Raw genomic sequence first — 19,914 nt, forward strand, 5'->3', positions numbered from 1 at the left:
TGGTGCGTCAGTGAGGGTGCTCTGTGGACCCTATGGACCTCGACGAAAGAGTTATCTAAGGTATGTTATACCATAACTCTGATTTTCTGGGGATGTCCTAAAGCAGTTCCCTTAAGGGTGGGGATGCTCCTGAGCAGAGAGAAGAATCCGCCGCCCAAAGGAAGCATCCTGGGAGGCAAAAGTATCAAATGCATAGAATTTGATAAAGGTATGGACGGAAGACCAAGTGGCTGCCTTGGACAGCTGTTCAGCCGAGGCGCCATGTCTAACCGCCAACGACGTTCCGACAAACCGAGTAGAATGTGATGTCACCTTGTTAGGAACAGAGAGATCAGCCTGTATATAGACTTGAGCAATAGTCGTACGCAGCCAGCGGAGCCAAAGTCTGTTTGTTAGCTGGCCATCCTCGTTTGTGAAACCCATATAAACAAAGAGCGAATCTGATTTCCTGATGGAGCTGGTACGATCCACGTAGATATGAAGGGCTCGAACCACATCCAGGGAAGCTTCACCTGTAGACAGGTTTGAAGACTGAAAAGCCGGGACTACAATTTCCTCATTTATATGGAAACAGGATACTACCTTTGGCAGATAACCCGCCTTAGTACGAAGGACAGCTATTTAATCAAATATGGAGAGCAACATGACAGTGCTGCCAAGTCAGAAACTCTACGAGCTGAGGAGATAGCAAGGAGAAAAAGTGTCTTTGCTGTCAACCATCTTAAGTCCACCTTATCCAAGGGTTCAAAGGGGGGAGTTTGCAGCACCCTGAGAACCAAGGATAAATTCCATAGTGCTATCGGAGGGACAAAATGATGTTGCAGTCGGGGAACCCCCTGCAAAGATGTTCTTGCATCTGCCAGAGGTGCAATTCTGCGCTGGAACAAATCTGACAAAAGCAGAAACCTGAACCCTCAAGGTAGCCAGGCGCAGACCTAAATCTATCCCAGCCTGCAGAAAAGCAAGTACCCTTGAAATCCTTAGGGTCATATTTTGTTTGACAACACCAATGAAAATATGAATGCCAAATCCTGTGATAGATGCGGGTGGAAGCAGGCTTCCCTGCCCTCATCATCGTCTGGATCACAGAAGCAGAGAAACCTTTGGCCTTTAAGACGGAAGCCTCAATAGCCATGCCGTCAAAGCCAGCCACGGTAAATCCGGATAATAGGTAGGGACCATGCACTAGCAAATCCGGTCGTAGAGGCAGTGGAAGTGGCCTGTCTATGGATAGATATGTCAGATTGGTGAACCAATGTTTCCTGGGCCAGGCAGGAGCTATTAGTATTAACCTACCGCCTTCCTGCTTCAACTTTCTGAAGACTCTTGGGAGGAGGGATATTGGAGGAAACAGGTATGCCAACCTGAAGTTCCGCCTCACCACCAGAGCGTCCATGAAGGTGGCTGAGGGGGTCCCTCGTTCTGGAGCCGTACCTGGGGACCTTGTGGTTGTGGCGTGACGCCATGAGGTCTACCTGTCCACCAGGAGCTGAAAGACGTCAGAATGAACAGCCCATTCTCCGATGTGTATGTCCTGACGACTTAGGAAGTCCGCTTCCCAGATGAGGACTCCTGGGATGAAAATTGCTGAGATTGCTGGAAGATGGCATTCTGCCCACAGCAGAATGTTCGCCACTTCCCTCATAGCTGTCGGACATAGTGTGCCTCCCTGATGACTGATGTAGGCCACTGGTAGCGTTGTCTGACTGAATTTGGACAGGCCTGCCGTGAAGGTCCTGCGCCAGACTGAGCGCTCTGTGCACTGCATGAAGCTCCAAGATATTTATCGGTAAGTGACTCTCCTGAGTTGTCCACCTTCCCTGAAAGGTGTGACACCCTGTCACCGCTCCCCATCCTCACAGACTTGCATCCGTGGTGAGAAGTACCCAATCTGGGACCCATAACGGAAAACCCTTGTCTAGATGAGTCGTCTCCAGCCACCAAGAGAGGGAGAGCCGTAGCTCTGGCGAGATGCGGATCATCTGAGACTATCTGATGATACTGACCATCCCAATGAGACAGAATCCATTGCTGCAGGGACCAGAGTTGGAACTGGGCATACGCCACCATATCGAATGTGGCTACCATGGAGCCCAGCACCTGCATTGCCAGGTGAATTGACACACTTTGCTTGCAGAGTAGACTGCGCACACGAGACTGTAGTGCCGCAATCTTGTTCTCTGGTAGGAGAATCCTCAGGCCCAGAGAGTCTAGGCAGCACCCCCAAGTGCACTATCCGCTGAGTTCGAGAAAGAGGACTTTTTCCAATTTATTATCCAGCCGTACTCTTGTAAGCAGACAATGGTCATCTGCAGATGACATTGTAACAATTACTGCGATTGTGCTAATATCAGGAGGTCATCCAAATATGGCAGTATCCTGACCCCTTGTCATCTGAGATGAGCAGTCATCACTGCCATTTTCTTGGTAAATACCCAAGGGGCTGTGGCCAGCCCGAAGGGTAGATCCTGAAATTGGTAATGTTGCTGATCTACCGCCAATCTTAGAAATCTCTGGTGGGATCGTGCAATCTGAACATGCAGATATGTATCCTGTATGTCCAGGGAGACTATAAAATCTCTAGGTTCCATTACCAGCATAATTGACCATATGGTGTCCATACGGAATTTGGGCACAGGGATGAATCTGTTGAGAGACTTCAGATTCAGGATAGGGCGATGGTGACCCATTTGGATTCTAAACTAAAAACAAAATATTTGAATAATAACCCATTCCCTGTTGCGTCACAGGAATAGCAATTATGACTCCTGACCTCAGGAGGACCCCAATAGACTCCCGGAAGGCCAAAGACCTGACCGGGTCTAAAGGCAGGGTTGTACCAACAAATGTTTGAGGGGGATGCCTCAGGAACGTGATTACGTAACCCTGTGAGACCACCTCTCGAACCCAGGCATCTGTCGTGGTCTGATGCCAAGCCTGAGAAAACTGTAGGACTTAGCCTCCAACCCTGAAACCCCCCAGGGGGAGGCCCGCCCCATCAGGCAGTGGGCTTACCGTCTGGCTTGGAAGCATGATGATTGGCTGACCAGGATTTCTTTGTCTGTCTCCTGTGGGAATTATCCCATCTAGAGAAAGACTCTGAGCGAAAGGACCGAGCCAACGACTGCCTATACTTAAGGGTAGTCGTAGATGGTAACCCCGCAGATTTAGAGGTCGCCAGAGAAGATACTATGCCATCCAGCTCTGGTCCAAACAGTACCTTCCCCACAAAAGGCAAGGACTCCAGGGCTTACCTGTATCCGCCATCCAGGTTTTTAGCCAAAGGGTTCCTCGAGCTGCAACTGAAGCTGCCCGTACCCTAGAAGCAAAGATACCTGCGTCAATGACTGCTTCTCACATCTGACAGAGGGAAGACAGCTGTTCTCTGGTAGCATTAGGCATGCTATCCTCCAGAGACTTCGTCCATTCTTCCATAGCCTTGGCTACCCAGGCTACAGCCATAGTTTGCCCTGTAATTGCTCTATATAATGAAAACATTGATTTTAAATAGAAAACTTGATAACTATCTGTAACCTCCTTCAAAGAGGATGCCGCAGGAATGGGTAATGTAGAGCTCTTGATCAATCTAATCACATGAGCATCTACTGATGGAGGAACTTCCCATTCGCTACATTCACCCTGAGCAAATGGATATCGAGAGGTTAAATTCCTTGCAGTATGGAAATGCTTATTTGAAGTAGACCATGCTTCAAACATGAGATTCGTCCGTTGCTCATACAGAGGAAAATAATCTCTAGCCACCTTTTGACGCCTAAAGACCGGATACTTAGATTTCTATACTGAGGACAGATCTAACTGCTCTCACCAGAGAGGGGACGGTCTTCTTCCACTGAGTAAGACCCAGAACTCTGAATATCAGAGTTTGATGAGGAGGGTGGGTCAGAATCCTGAGGCAATGTCTGAGGAGAACCTCTCATGCCTCTGTTTCTTTACTGCTCCTGGTCTATTTGCCTGTACCACCTGCTGAGGAGCTATACACGGCAGCATACTCTGACTGGAGTGAGCAGAAGAAACAAACAAACAGGGATTCATAGGGGACATGTACATAGAAGGGTGCAACTGCTGTGGGTATCCCACAGTAGGAGGCAATATCGAGATAGGAGCACGCTACGCTGCGACTTTATCCACCATATGCGACAAAACCTGCGACCAAGACGCCACCCACGATGGCTCTTGAATAGGTGCAGGTGTACCAGATAGGAAAGGTGGCTGTTTACAACAGGCACTACACAATCCATCTTGCACAAAATCCTGTTCAGACAGGCCTGCAAAACAGGATTTACATGACTTGAACACCGGAGGCTCACCCTTCTCACCTTTACCCTCAGACATGACAAATGTGTGATTGGTATAAGGTGTACAGTATAAATGCAATTTGACACACTTCACATATAAAAAAACACACCTTTTCAGAGGAATGAGGAGAAACACAGTGATAGATATAATTTACAGTTTGAAAACAAAAGACAGTGTATATACAGCAGCTAGCATGAAAGTCACAAAATGCATAAATACAAATATTGCTATTGCAATTTGACTCTGAATCAACTGACCAGCCCTGCCGGGGTATTGGCAGGATATAGAGCGCTATATAGCAGACCCAGAGGAGAGGTATACAGGGAGACAGACCAGACCTCTGAGTTAACCAGCCTGCAGTAGTACACACAACTGCGAACGTCTCACACACGTGGTGGCCAGAAGTAGCAACCCAGAGGCAGGAATCCGTAACCGGAAGTTGCGTCTAGGTCGGGGGACGAGCGGCCGGGGGAGCGCTTATCTCCCCTAAGCTGCTATTTTGACGACACGGGTACACTGGCCTCACAGTAGTAGACGCTAACTAGTGTGCTCTAGTGCGTCTACTATCCATCCCCGGCGACAGACAATATGGCCCCGGCTGCCTTAGTGAGTGAGTACATGTTACAGGGGGCCTTCAACCGCAGTCGCCTCTGGTGCGTCTCCTACACCGGAGGCCTGGACTGCATCGCGCATGATTCCCTTCATGAGGAGTCACTTGCCATCTCCGTGAATCCGATCGCAGTCCAGACAACAGTGACGCTGCTAGCTAAGCCTCGCTGAGGCCCACCGAAATCCCAAGGGCATATACTGGCATTTCGGCATCAGCGGAGGTATATGGAGTCGCAGTACCTGTGTCCTATTCGGCGCTTAGTACCGCTCAACTCAAAAGTTAAAAAAACTAAGGTAAATCATAAAAGAAAAAGCCTGGGACTGCCTAGGCAGTCCCGCTGTTGAACAGGTGCGTTTAGATACTTGCCGCGCACCAAACAAAAAAACTGAATGCCTGTGGCTGGAGGACGGGGTATACAGGGAGGAGGACCAGTGCAATCCTCCAATCACATTCCCAAAGGTAGATTCTGTGGACTCTATGGATTCTGAAGAAACAAAATTTTGTCAACCTGGATGAGATTCATCAAACCTTCTAAAGAGGGCATATGGAGGTGTTGCTCATAGCAACCAATCACATTATATCATTTTATAGAATGTAATCGATAAATGATAGCTAAAATCTTATTGGTTGAATGGCAACACCTCCACTTGTCCGCTTTCAAAGGTTTGATAAATCAGATGAGATGTAGGGATGCAGAGAGATCTTGTAATGGAATGGGTATGAAGTCCCGGCGGCTGAATAGAAACATTTGATGGCAGATAAGAACCACTTGGCCTATCTAGCCTGCCCCATTTTTAAACATACTTCTTACATCAACCCTTAATGATCCTTACTTCTTCTGAAGGATATCCTTATGTCTATCCCATGCATATTTAAATTGATCTACTGTCTTAGCCTCTACCACCTCTGATGGGAGGCTATTCCACATGTCCACTACACTTTGTGAAGTTTTCCTCAAATTTCCCCTGAACCTACCAGAGGCACCTCAGTTTGTAAGTAGCCAAAGGCCGGAGGAGAGAAAAAGAAAGAAAACTGGAACACTCAAGAACCATACTCACAGAAAAGGAGACGGGAAACCGGTGACCACTAACACAGCCCATATGAAGCCAGGTGTGTCAGGGCGGGTGCCCTGTGGACCCTATGGACTTCGTAGAAACAGAGATAACAAAGGTAAGTTCTTACCAGATCTCTTGTTTTCTACTTCAACGTCCATAGGGGGTCCACAGGGTTGACCTTGGGGGATGTCCCAAAGCAGTTCAACCAAGGGTGGGGACGCTCCTGTGCTGAGAGGAGAATCAGTCGCCCAAAAGGAAGCATCCTGAGAGGCAAAGGAAAACCAATGCCTAGAACCTTAAAAAGGTGTGGACAGAAGACCACGTGGCCACCTAGTAAGGCAGAACAGCCGAGGCGCCACAGCGAGCCGCCCACAAGGGATACACGGCCCAAGAAAAACAAACAACAACAGAAAGGCCTACCCATGGGTAAGCCCCTGAGGAAGACATACGAAGCCATCCAGCCAACATCTGATTATAGGCCGGCCCTCCCTTCCTGTGAAAACCAGAAATCTTAGACCACCAATAAGGAGTCCGATTTCCCTAAGGAACTTGAACGGATCACATAAATCCAAAGAGGCCGGACCGCAGTCAATGAAGCCACACCAGCCGAGAAGACTGGAGACTGAATGGTCGTACCCTAACCTCCAGAATAATATGGAGCCTAAAAACCACTTTAGGAAGAAACACAGGGCGAGTGCAACTCATACCCTGACATCCAGAAGAGGGAGCCACCTGAGAACTCTACCAATTCTGACTCACCTGGCAGATATAAGGGGAGAGGGAGAGAGGACACTAAGCAATAGACCATGTAATGGCTATCACACCCAGTGGTTCCATTGACTGTCCCCGGAGGGAACGCAGAATCGCTACTAACTCCCAAGGAGCCTCTAGGGGGGACAAATGGCGGCATAATCCAGAAAACACTCTGAAGGATGAACTGGATACCAGAGTGGAACAATTCTACCATACTGACAGTGTAGATATCCGCACTGTCAGGAAGGCTGTGACAGGTACGATACAATAAGAATTAAGCCTGCCACAGTCTGTGGAAGGTCCCAGCAAAAGCTGATCTATGTGCTCTGATGACAAAGCCAGGGAAGCCGTAGGACCCCCGTAGGGACGTAGTCAAAGACAAACGATCCAGGGCAACAAAAGGACCCGAGACAACAGGTCCGGATAGTGAAGCATCAGGAATGGAGTATCGGAGGGGAAATTCCGAAAATCCAAGTACCCCTGACATCTGGGGCAATCAGGAGCCACCAGCAGGAAAGCATCTCCGTCTCAAATGAAGCTTCCGAAGACCTTGAGGAAGAAAAGGAGACCAGAGGACCCAGGTACACAAAGTGGAAGGACCACTTCACCGACAGTCACTGAAGGTAGCTTCAAAAACCCCTAGTGCTGGACCGTAACACCGGTAGTGTGTGATAAAGTCAGAAGGCCATGAGGATCACCTCAGGGAGGCCCCCTCTGCTCACCAGGAGACGAAACCTCTCTTGGAGAAGAGACTAGTCCCCGGGATGCACCTCGTGATGGCTGAGGAAGCCCGCTTCCCAATGGAGAGCTCCTAGACTGAACGCTGCAGAGATGGCCTGGAGGAAACACTCGGCCTATGTCAGAATGTGAGACAATTCGGTCATAGCCACCCAACGAACAGTGTTGCCAAGTTGGAAGCCACTATCGTAACACTGTCAGACTGACCCTATTGAGGTTTACCCTGAAATACAAGCAATGCCAGGGAAGGCCCAAGACAGCCTAAAGTTCCAACAAGTTAATTGGTAGGGCGGAATCGACAGACATCCAACTGCACTAGAACGAATGCGAACCAGACACTGGGGGTCATTCAGACCCGCTCGTGAGCGGCAGTACGCTCGCAAGCGGGTCGATGTTCCCCCACTGCGCATGCGCACGACGGAGGGAGCTCCGTCGTGCGCATGCACGAGACCCGGCGAACGACGGGCTCTCCATCGCTCCGGGTCTCGCACCAAAAGGGGGAGTGCTGTCGATGTTGATTGACATCACGCCCCCTTTGATAGAGCCAAAATCACTCGAGGGCTTGCGGCAGCGAGACCCTACCGCAGGGTCTCCGTCACAAGCCCGATGGTCGCGATGGTCGCGACCATCATCATGGACGCTCTCTATAGCTGTGGGTGGTAACCCACAGCTATCCGAGCGTCCATGAGGACGCTCCAAGAAAAGGTAGGAGGGCCCTGATTCAGAGCGAGCGCTCTGGTCAGAGCGTTCAGCTCTGAATCAGGCCCACTGTTCGTAGCAAAAGAATACCCAGGACGAGATGGCCATAGCCACCCGGACAGAGACCGACTCGCCTCCTGAGAGAGCATCGTCGTATGAACAGTGATCCGACGGAAAAAACTCGTTCCACCTGGAGAGGAGCCAATTATGGAAAGGCTTGGAATAGAACCAAGCCCATTCCACCCATCCAAAAGGCAGACATATGTCGACTACATAGACATCCGCATACTCCTAGTCAAGGAGTGGAGATCCCGTCTTATGTCAGAAGAATTCTCAGATTTCTGAGAATCCAGCAGGGCTCCCAGATGAAGAATACCCTGAGAGGGATGCAAGTAGGACTTTTTCCCCCGTTGATGAACATCTGTGCCGTGAAGAAGCCACAGTTATTCTGACCTGGCTGTAGAGTACCTCTGTCATCCTGCTAAGAGCAGGAGGCCGTCCAGATACTGCAGCAGTCGGATATACTGAACCGGTGAACTGTCAGAAAATCCATAAAGCTGGTAAACCCCTGTGGGGCTGAGGATAGTTCCAAAAAGGCAGAGCCTGAAAAATTGCAAGAGTTGCTGTGGCATAGCAAACCTGAGCCCATGCTGATGAGAGGTCTCTATATGTACCCGTAGGCACATGTCCCGCCTATCCAGGGATACCATGAAGTCCCCAGGATCCAAACATCGGATGATGGAGCATAGGAGTTTCCTCCTGAGCCCAGGTACCTTTAAAAACTGGTTCAGGGAATTGAAACAGAGAATATACCAAAGAGGACCATTCAGCAACTGCACCAGAATGAACGCAGAACAACCAGTCCCTCGTTGAGATAGTGGGGATGGCCTAACTAGCTCTGCTTACCGCAAAAACTGTATAGCTTTCTGGATATGTAAGGCCTTGTTCGGGTCTGAAGAAGGGCCCACGCACCACCACCTGTAAAGATGCCGCCTGAGCAATGAGAAGGCGTACCCGTGAGAGAGTACCACTCCTACCTATGCAGCCGTGGCGACTTGACACCAGCAGTGGGCGCACTGAGAAAGTCAGTAACTCACTCTGGAATCCCCCAGTTGTAGACCTGTCCCGTCAGGCTGAAGGATTATCCTGAGGTTCAGAAGCAGGGTCGGCTGGAAGTCCAGGTCTGCTCGGTACTGGGTATGGCGGCCCTTGTAGAATCCGACAGCCTAAGAAGAAACAGGCCTTTTGGCTGACTCTGAGGACCGAAAGACGTAACAGATTTAGTCTGAGGCCCTGTAGTGGGAGTAGCTGAAGGCGGTAAACGTGTCGTTCGTAAAACTACCAATGTTACTACAATCTTGTCAAGGTCAGGCCAAACAAGATCTTCCCTCTAGATGGTAACTGCACCTCTGCATTCCCAGAGCTCAGCCATAGGGTAGTACAGTGGATACAGTCGCAGCCGGAACCCTGAAAGTTAGGAGACTGGTATCCAACCACATACGACAACTGCATACATTATGTGAGCGACCAAAGACATTTGAACCCCAGACTGGATGGAGGGGAAAAAATTTCACAAATGCATCAGCCCAGTATGCAATAGTAGCAACCAACCATGCTATAGCCATGGTAGGACGAGTAACAGCCCCTGAAAGAGAGTATACTGATTTCAGGCAGAATTACCATCTACGGATCCGTAGAATCCGACCACGCAGGAATATAAGGCGTAGTAACGTCTGTAATCAGACGAGTTACATGTCGATCCCCCCAGGAGGGGCTCGTGATGACCTTCAGGGAATTTGGGACCGGAGGCCAAATCGCTGTTGTGATACTTCATATCTAGCGACAGCCAGAGTCCCGCCATGCGATCCACCCGCTAGTCAGAAACAGGGAACCCGAAGGCATGTTAGACTGAGGGTGTAAGATACAGGTGCAGGATCAACATTCTCTCTAACCAGAATGGACCTGACTACCAGCACCAAAGCATGGATAATAATACCTGAAATAGGCTTCCCCCCGTGTAAGAGGGAAAGAACCCAAAACAGCATCCAGTCCACGGCAGAGCGAACTGGGAAGTAACCACAGGGCGTACACCATGCCATTTTGCGTTTCGTAGAAAAACGAAATCCACCCAGGGTGGTGTTGTGGTAATCCCTGCAACGGGAATGACAGACTATTGTGGCACCAGGGGGAATACATGTACTGTGAACACCTGTAAGGAGCGATAGTCTGTGTCACAGGGATAGAGTGCAAGAAACTGCGAGATACCCTGAGATGAAAAGGGCAGTATGGTGAAGTAACCCCAAGTGAGTTACAACAAAGGGGCCCGTCCGGCGATCCGCAATTGAGAGGATCCCAAGAAACAAACCGGCCAAGGGGGTCATGAAAGGGGCCGGCACCAGATGACGCCACATACAGAACCCTTTATGAGTCAAATCCTCCGCACTAACACCTGCAGCACATGACTTGCAGGATAGTAAAAATGGGTGCAGTATAACGCTCTCTTTCTCCTTGTCAGACCTATCTGACTGACCATCTTGGCGGAAATATCAAGCAGCGCTATACTGATCCTGACTGATGCCAAAAATTAGCTGCAGGGACCCATTTTCAGCGTATGCAACACCCAGTTCCATTAAAAATATGGCAATGTGCAGCACGCAACAGTATGTGACAAATCTCACAAATATTAACGAGTATATATATATGTGAGGTCTCAGAACCACCCTAAGTACAGCTGTATTAGGGCAGATTGTAAAGAAAAAGGATAGATATACACTGGCAGGTGAGAATAAAGAACAGATAGTCAGCACTAGCATAAGTCACATACCATGCAGACATATATATATACATACATTGGCATGACATATAATATACTGCACTATGTCACTGCATTCAACTGCCCAGATTCAGTGTCTGGGAAGGCTACAGCACTGTGTACACTGACCTAATGGTGAGGTACGCAGGGGGACTAGACCAACTGCCATCTCCGGAGATTTCTGCTGCACCACAGAGAAAATGGCCGCTGGAGACCTCAGAAGAAGCGTGGCCCGCGAGGAATGCAGCTCAGCGACGCCAGACTATGGTTACTGAAAGGCGCGCTGAGCTGAGGGGAGGAGCCGCTACAACAGGGAAGGCTTCCTCCCCTGGCCGGCTATTAACCCCCCGGGACGCCGGCTCCCAGCGCCGATCGCTAAGTCCCTGGTGGTCTAGTGGACACACGGGGTATGGGGGGGTCCGCCGCCACTGCCGGCGCCTCCGGTCTGTCCCCAGAGACCGGAGGCACAGGACTGCATATTAAATGCGCGGATCACCGCAAGCGGTGATCCGCGACCTTACCTGCTCCCCGTGGATCCGGCAGCCCACAGAGTCCGGCTAGTACAGACTCTGGGGTCCCGCTGAGATCCCCAGATCTGTACTGGCGTCTCAGCGCCGGCGGGGTGACGGAGCGGCAGCTTAGACTTCCTATGGACAGTCCGACACTGCCGCTCTAAAAGTCCAAAGTAAAAATAAAAAAACTTAGTTCTTAGAAAAAAATTAAGCTTAGGGGCTGCTAATCAGCCCCCACTGCACTAAACGGTGACCCGACTCCGGCCGGGCACCAACTTAAACTGAGGTGCCTCTGGCTGGGGGGCGGGGTTATAGGGAGAGTGGACCCAGTGCATCTGGGAGCTGAAAGCTTTAACTGCGTGGTGCCCGGATTTGGTTCCCCAACCTATACCCCAAGGTCAACCCTGTGGACCCCCTATGGACCCTGAAGTAGAAATAAAAAAGTTTCATAGAAAATAAAAATGCATTTAATTATTAGTGATATTGCTGTAGTTTGTAAATAAAATTTAAGCACAGGCACATTTTACTGTCAATTACCAGCTCCAAGGAGGTACGTGCAGTAGAGGAGCAAAAGATATAGGCAGGGTTGCCGTGTGATTTTCAGACAGGGCTGGACGGGAGTCACTCGCTCCACCATAGACGCCGTGGGTGGAACCACAGGGAAGTAGGTCAGGTGACTGCTGTAGAGGCTGCGGAAATCACCTGACGTGCTTCCCTGTGGCTCCATCCATGGCATCGATGCCATGGGGGAGCACACGTCAGAGGTCACTTTTTCCTAGTTGACTTGGCAGTTTTAAAATTAAGACCGCGAGCTACCGGTAGCAGGTAGGAGACCACTGTCCTAACTAATGAGGTATAAAAATTTTACTTTTATTGATTTGCTCTTAAAATAAATTCAACACAGTACAAGCATAAAACATATGCCTATACATAAATTAGGGATGTGCAGGCTCGGATAGGTTCGAGTTTGCACGTGGAGTTCGGATTTTTCCCTCCAAAAAAACGGAACTCAGAACGAGGCAAAACGTCATCTTACATGGACGAACATCATCATTCCTGGACAAAAGACCAGGAATGATGATGTTCGTCCATGTAAGATGACGTTTTGCCTCGTTCTGAGTTCCGTTTTTTTGGAGGGAAAAATCCGAACTCCACGTGCAAACTCGAACCTATCCGAGCCTGCACATCCCTAACATAAATATGTGGTTAATGATCCCAATAAATACTTATTTACCAGATAGAAAAAAGAAACAGAGGTAAGAAGTATGCAGAAATAAGATAGAGAATAAAGTAAAAGGAATCAAAGCGATATCCCTAGTGTGGGGCAAAACTAAATATAGATAGTCACACTTTCCCTGACCTGCTAGTGAACAAGCCTTCCAGCGAAACGTGCATCTAATCATCCAATTGAATTCCCCTAGTGTGTGCAAAAAGTATTTCGCCTTCTTTATGGTCTTTCCAGTCACCCTTCAGTCATCTACCATCTACTTCAAGGTGATACCAATCAGTAACATTCTCTCTTTGGCAACTCCTTACTTCTCACCATTCACATTTGTTAAATCAAGTGCAGTTTCTATCCGGAAAATAACTTAACTTGGATCATTAAAATTCTCATATTTCTGCATATTTTTTTTCATGTTTTGTGTTTGTACTGCACTAATTTCACTTTAAAAGTAAATCAATAAGAGTTCCAATTTATACCTCGTAATTAGGACATCCGAGTGCCTTTCTAGTGTTCTACTTCTTACCAATATTTTGCTGATCAATACAGTTAAACACGTGCCAGAAAAATTGAGACAGCCGCTTCCATTCCCAGTACATGCCACCATACCCCCCACATTAAACGGTATCTTCTGCAATTGAAGTACTAAATCTAGGCATATATCTCTGCAATCCGATGTTGTATAATTTGCAATGAAGAGGTCAGTGTATCATGATTTAAGTGACTTTGAATGAGGCTTGATAGTAGGTGCCAGATAGATGGGTCACGCCATCTCTGAAATCAACATGAAATTTGGATTTTCATGTACAACAATTTCAAAGGTATATCGCCACTACACATCATCAGGGAAGATATCCAGCTTGCAACACCGCTGTGGCCAACGAAAAAGATGGACAATCGCGGACAGCGTTGCCTGGCACAAATTGTACCATCTGACTGGCGTGTGACAGATGGACGATTACGTGTGTGAAAAAAACTAAATAAATAAAACATGAGACAATGGAACTTACATGCCAACAAGGGACAGTCCATGGTGGTGGTGGCTCTGATATTGGGGTGTTTTAAGTTGACACACATTAGGACAACCGATACTTCTGCAGGTATCACTGACTGACCAACGCTACTTAACCATCCTTGCAGATCATTTGCATTCGTTCATGTTATGCATTCACTCAGACGGGAGCAAGTTCTCGCAGCATGACAATGCGCCACAGCACAGGACCGTAGCCACCAGATTATGGCTGGAGGAGCCACCTAAATCGTTGGTTTGGACCCAATATAATACGTGTAGAAGGCAGTTCCACCCCCAGTGAATATTAGGAAATTGTGACCATTATTCAGGAGGCATTGTGTATGCTATCTACACAGTACTTTACAGCAGGTTTGACAAATTTTTCTAAAATCTAGGAGCCAGGATGAAAGTATAGGAGCCAGACCAAAAAAAAAAATTACAGGAGTGAGTGAGGAGAACGGCTCTGTGTGTTATGCAACTGTTATACACACTATACTAGTCCACAAAATGGTCACAGTTGAATGGATACAGTAAAATGGAGGCCCCTCACTGCTCTGCACAGCTCCCCTGCTCCACCCGCCACCCTTGAGTATTAACGGAATACATTTCACATAAAATAATGGTGCCAGAAAGTACAACAAAACCCCCTCCTCTCGTGGTCACACCACTATCCCTCTGACCCTACTACCAGAGAGCTCTATGCAGCTGGAGATAGGAGACAGTAGACAGCCGGGACGTAAAGGAGGATCAGCGTAGACTGGGACAGACAGCAGGGATCAGAGCAGGTCAGGATGTAGAGGAGTCATCAGTGCAGGCCGGGACAGACAGAGGCACAGCAGTCACCGCAGGCGTCACTCAGCACATGCACTCCTGTGCATGATATGAACACTGCAATACTATAGGCACAAATCTCCGCCGGAGCTGATTAGGATCTGCTTCCTCCCTCACTGCAAAATCTAGTAGCCAGGCAGCAAAATATGGTAGCCATGGCCCCTGGGTTTTGTCGAGCCCTGCTTTAGAGAGAATGTAGAGTTCATACCCCATCATGTTGCTGTTGTAATCCGATGGAAAGGAGGGTCTACGTATTACTAGACAGGGCTCTCCGATCTTCTGGCACAAGTGTACTTACCCAAAAGAAAGCCCCTACCCTTTTTCTATCACATAGAGTTATTACTCTTCATGGGTTAATTTTCCAATATGTAAATTCAGTGCAGTTAAGAATGCCTCTCTCATATACAGATTCATTTAGGACAATGTGCAAATGAAGCTCACATCAACTAAAGATTTGTTCTCTTTGGCTATGGTAACTTCTGCACCGATGAAAGCTTACTAGGAGTTAGTGAACAATACAAAATGCATGATACCAGTTAAAAACACACTTTGGACTACTTGTCACTTTTCTACTTCCCGTATGTGGGTTGTTTTATTTTATTAGTACACCAAGTGTAACAAAAGAAAAAAAAAAACACAACACAGTTTTCCTACGTTTCCCTAGAGATATAGCCATCTGGATGCAAAAGAGGCGTACCCTGCATAACAGGTGTCTTGCATTTTGCTCTATTCTGCTTCCTTCATTTACAGACGTGTTCACATACAACTTATGGTGCATACACACGGTCAGATTTTCTGTCAGATCTGAACGATAACGATTTTAAAAATCGTTCAAATCTGATGTCTGATAACGATATCTGACATCTGGTGTGTTTGCAGTCATATTTGGGCGATTTCATTCATTTTAATACTGTCTGAAATCGTTCAAATAGTTTGTAAAATCGTTAAAATCGTAGGTAAAAATCGTTCATTTGACAGATCTGACCATGTGTACGCACCATTACCTCTGTGCGCTGCAAGTCGCATTAAACCTAACACGTGAGCGCTGTGCGACTCGGTAGCACTAAGCATCTTTCTGTGCGACTTTACCTCCAAATGCATATTATTTGTACAATGATGCTTCTGCTAATTAAGATGATATGCGGCATGCTTATATTATGTGTGCGACTATGGGTGTACCTGCATATGAAATACTACATTACAGTGTCAGCGGCTGTGATTCTAATGTAACATATCACATGCAGATAGACCCGCAGTTGCACACAGAATATAGGCATGCAGCATATCATTTTAATCAGCAGAAGCAGCTGCTTATGCCGCCTATTCACATCACTGTGCGCAATTACTCAATTGAGTAAATTATGCAATTTAAATTGCTCAATCTGCACTGTAGATTAAATTTCCACCTTAAGTTAGGAATACACTATACAATTTTCAGGCCGATGTGACAGATATAGGGTTGTTTGCCCAATAATTGTACGTGCACCCAGGTGCACCTGGACCCGATGGTCGGGCCAAAACCTGCAGGTTCGGCTTCCGATACGCTAGGTCATTCACATCATTTTGGTATGGTGTTTCTTCTGTAACTTAATTAGCATTCCCCCCCCCCCCAGAGATATGAGAATTTGGAATCGAAATGGATCGTTCAGCACTAAGTGATTACTGGTGGATAGTGTGTACTCTGTACATCGGCCGATATCGGAATTGTTTGGTCAGACAAAATCAGTCTAGTCGTTTCCATTGTTTGGCAAATAGTGTGTACCTACCTTTAGGGCTAAATTTACTAAGCAGCACTTTTCAAAACCACCGCATTTTTGGACACTGGTTTTAAAGGGTTTACATGCCTTTTTTGTACTTATTATGATTGCCTCTTTAAATTCAGTGGCTGAAATCAACGACTGCTTTGAAAAAAATGTTGCTAAGAAAATGTAGCTTTTAATGTTAGTGGTTATGGCGATACCAGTAGCACAAAGCTTGTACTGAGATGAAAATGATGCATGTCAAAAATAATAACTTGATACTCAAACTCCACTCCAGGCCTGGCCAACATGTGGCTCTCCAGCTGTGATACTACAAGTCCTGGCATGCTTTACCAGCTGATCAGAGGGACGGTATGCTGGGACTTTTAGTTTCATAACAGCTGAAGAGCCACATGTTGGTCAGGCCTGTCTACCCTGTTAAGATAACTATGAAATGGGGCTTGTTCTAAAGCGGGCTGTGACATAATTTAAGGGGAAAATAAACAATACATAACGTAGGAGATGCACATAAACATCAAGCTTTGGCAAAAGGTAATTAAGATCATTAAGAACTGATAAGAAAAGCTGGTTTTAAATCCATTGAAAATTTTTGTTATTGGGATAAGTAAACCACAATTTCTCTGACAAAAACTGAAATGACCTAATACAAATACAATGATGTATTAGTGCTTTATCTGATGTAATGTGCTTTATCTGATGATGCTGAAAGAGGTCACACAATAAATGAAAATGGTTTTAATTCCCAAGCATTTTAATGTTAAATTCACAAATTAAGTGTTTTCATAGTGTAAACCGAAAATATTAAATGGCTTATTTGAAAAAAAAAAAAACACTATATAAAATACCTTTTTGTGATATTCCAGTGCATCCAATTCCCCTTGATTAAAAACATTTGATCGTTTACGTTTCTGTAAGAATAAACAGACATTAGAATTACATATCTATAATACATACTATCATTTTATAGACTGTCCTTAATAAAAGATGGTTTCTATGGGTAACTTCTCTACTCTTTAGACTAACTGATACATATCCATCATGATCACTAAACAGCTGAGTGACATTTCATATTTCACAACAAAAGTTGCGTTATGCCAAATTTAAAAAAAAAAAAAATGTGATATAGTATCCATCATAATACAAAATAGTGTTTGCTCAGATCAACTGAATAGTCTTTAGCCCCCCCATGCACCTACCGACGGATTGCCGGATCCTGCGATGTGATCGGAAAAGTCGATCCGCCGGTTGGAAGTGCCGACCAGCGGCCATCGATGTTCCGCGATCTGTCAGAGAATCGGTGAAATTTAACATGGAGAATTTCACCATTATATTTTGATCGTGACCGTTAAATCCGGTGATCCTGCATTCTGGCATCACTGCATTGTGGCAATCTATCACTTGTGCATGGGCCCCACTCCACAGGTGCTAGTAAAGGGAGGGGTTTACTCTAGACTAGAAGAAATAAAATGTTCCCTCCAGCAAACTGTTAAAGGCCAGCAATAAGATTTGAATACTACATGATAATAATAGAAATTCAGAGATCTTTGTTGCATACAGATGTGTCCTTTTGTATCTTTGCCACTTGTGTGGCAAATTGCGCCATGTATGGCGCGAGTTGCGCACCTGCGTTCAATAGGATTGCATGGTGCGAACGCAGCAGCGGCATATCATACCGTGGCACAAGTGGCAAGTTGAATTGTGCAATGCGTGCGCACGTTTGCCGCACAAGCGGCAAAGATACAACAGGCAGGGCCGTAGATGGGTAGTGCGGCCGGTGCCATCGCACAGGGCACCACAGGGAAATTTCTATTTATTATCATTCTCACTTGTAGATTCCTCTTATTTCATCCCCAGCATCTCTTGGCCTCCCCCATCTCTTCCCTGGCCCTTCTCCATAAGGTCATTCCGCTTTTTTGGCTGCATTATGTCCTTTTAAAAAATGAGGGGGACGCCAATGCTCTTTCTGGCACAGGGCACCAAAAAGTCTAGTTACAGCTCTGACAACAGGACACAATTGTATATTTGCAAAGATATGTTTAAGCGCTAGTATGTATCATATCTGGTCACAACTTGTTTCCTTCTATTACATTCTATTGTAGATTGACTTTCAGCTATCAGTGGCTGTTAATAGTACTGGAGACCAAGAGATCACTCACATCCAATTAGATGTGGAAGATGCTGATGGTAGGTTTCAATTGCAACTTGTACTATAGTACAATAGAACAGAAAGTCCTTCTTGTAACACTTATTTTCCACTTTACAGCATCTATTTCTGTTGCAGTCAAGAGAAGAAGAAAAAATATCTTTTAATAAATGTTCAGTAAAATATATCATGATGTTCTCTGGAAAACACTCTTTACATAATCACATTCATTAATAACAGCTCAGTTTTCCATTGTATTGGAACTGCCCATAGTGTGTCAGAAAAAGACGGCAATATAAAGTGCAAACTGTCTGCTTACTTGCATGGCATTAGCAGTTATGACATCACATAATAATCCACTAAGGGAGCGTACACACTAGACAATATGCTCCCAGAGCGATATCGTCTAGTGTGTCCCCGGCAGGGTGTGCTCAATGTCGTTCATGACATTGAGCACACCCGCTGAACGATATCATTAATGATATCGTTCAGCGCCGGGCTCTCTCCCCCATTCCATAACATGCAGCAACCTGACATTGTCAGGTTGGCCTGCATGTTAACCCGATGAACGATAATGACGAACGACCCGCTGGAAAGCGCGTCTTTATCGTTCATCGTTTTTGTGTTAAAAATGGACGATAAAGTGGACAACTGAACTATAACGTTATCGTTCAGTCGTCCACTTTAATCGCCCAGTGTGTATGCACCTTAAGGCTCCACCTGACCCTGACAGACAATCATTCTGAACCAGGAAAAGGTACGTATATATAGCGGGGAGACAGAGCGGGGCAGCAGCTGGGTCTAATATTCTAGCCTCTCATAAGTGTAACAGTTGCAGTAACCTGAAAGTTACATAAACTAGACAAGAAAAGAAGTTTATCAATGCTGCTTGAGGGTAAATGTAATACACGGCCGTGGCTCCTCCTACAGTTACCATGACGAGCACTGCTACACAAATGAATGAACTACTCGCACACATCTATACTTTACACTGCACTGTCACTCTTTTTCCATTTTCATTTGATGCCCTGGGCTGGATGTTTTTTGGGGTGCTCTGTGCCCTGGACGTTAACCCCTTAGTGTTAGAGACTGCTAGTGACAGAGAAGCCATGACGTGGCCTAGCAGCTTCCCATGTATTTGCAAATGTATGCAACCAATATCTCTGAAGTTCTATTACCATATAGTGTTCATATATTGTTGCAAGTATAATTCAGTTTGCTGAGGAACAATAGGGGGTTAAACCCCCCTCCCTTTTCTACTTGGTATGACCCCTCCCTTTCATGCATCTGAAAAGTACTACCAGATTGATTGAGCAGTTGCCACTTTTTTGTTTGTGACCACATGCTTCACACATACAGATGTGTCCTCATGCACCCATCACCTATACACCATACAGAGCAAGACCCCAGCACGACAGACGCTCTGAGTGGATTTGAGTACTGTATTTTT

General features: G+C 46.5%; 1 protein-coding gene across 3 annotated transcripts in view; it reads right to left on the bottom strand.

Annotated features, from left to right (window-relative positions):
• METTL4 (methyltransferase 4, N6-adenosine) overlaps window positions 1–19,914 on the bottom strand; it is a 189,529-nt gene that overhangs the window by 157,865 nt on the left and 11,750 nt on the right. For all 3 annotated transcript variants that reach the window (XM_088469633.1, XM_088469634.1, XM_088469635.1), the window contains exon 2: window positions 17,167–17,229. In XM_088469633.1, the coding sequence (XP_088325759.1) occupies window positions 17,167–17,229 (63 nt within the window). The remainder of the gene's footprint in view (window positions 1–17,166; window positions 17,230–19,914) is intronic.

The sequence above is a fragment of the Taudactylus pleione genome, unplaced genomic scaffold, assembly GCF_031769625.1.
Source record: "Taudactylus pleione unplaced genomic scaffold, aTauple2 ptg000093l, whole genome shotgun sequence".
Classification (NCBI taxonomy): domain Eukaryota; kingdom Metazoa; phylum Chordata; class Amphibia; order Anura; family Myobatrachidae; genus Taudactylus; species Taudactylus pleione.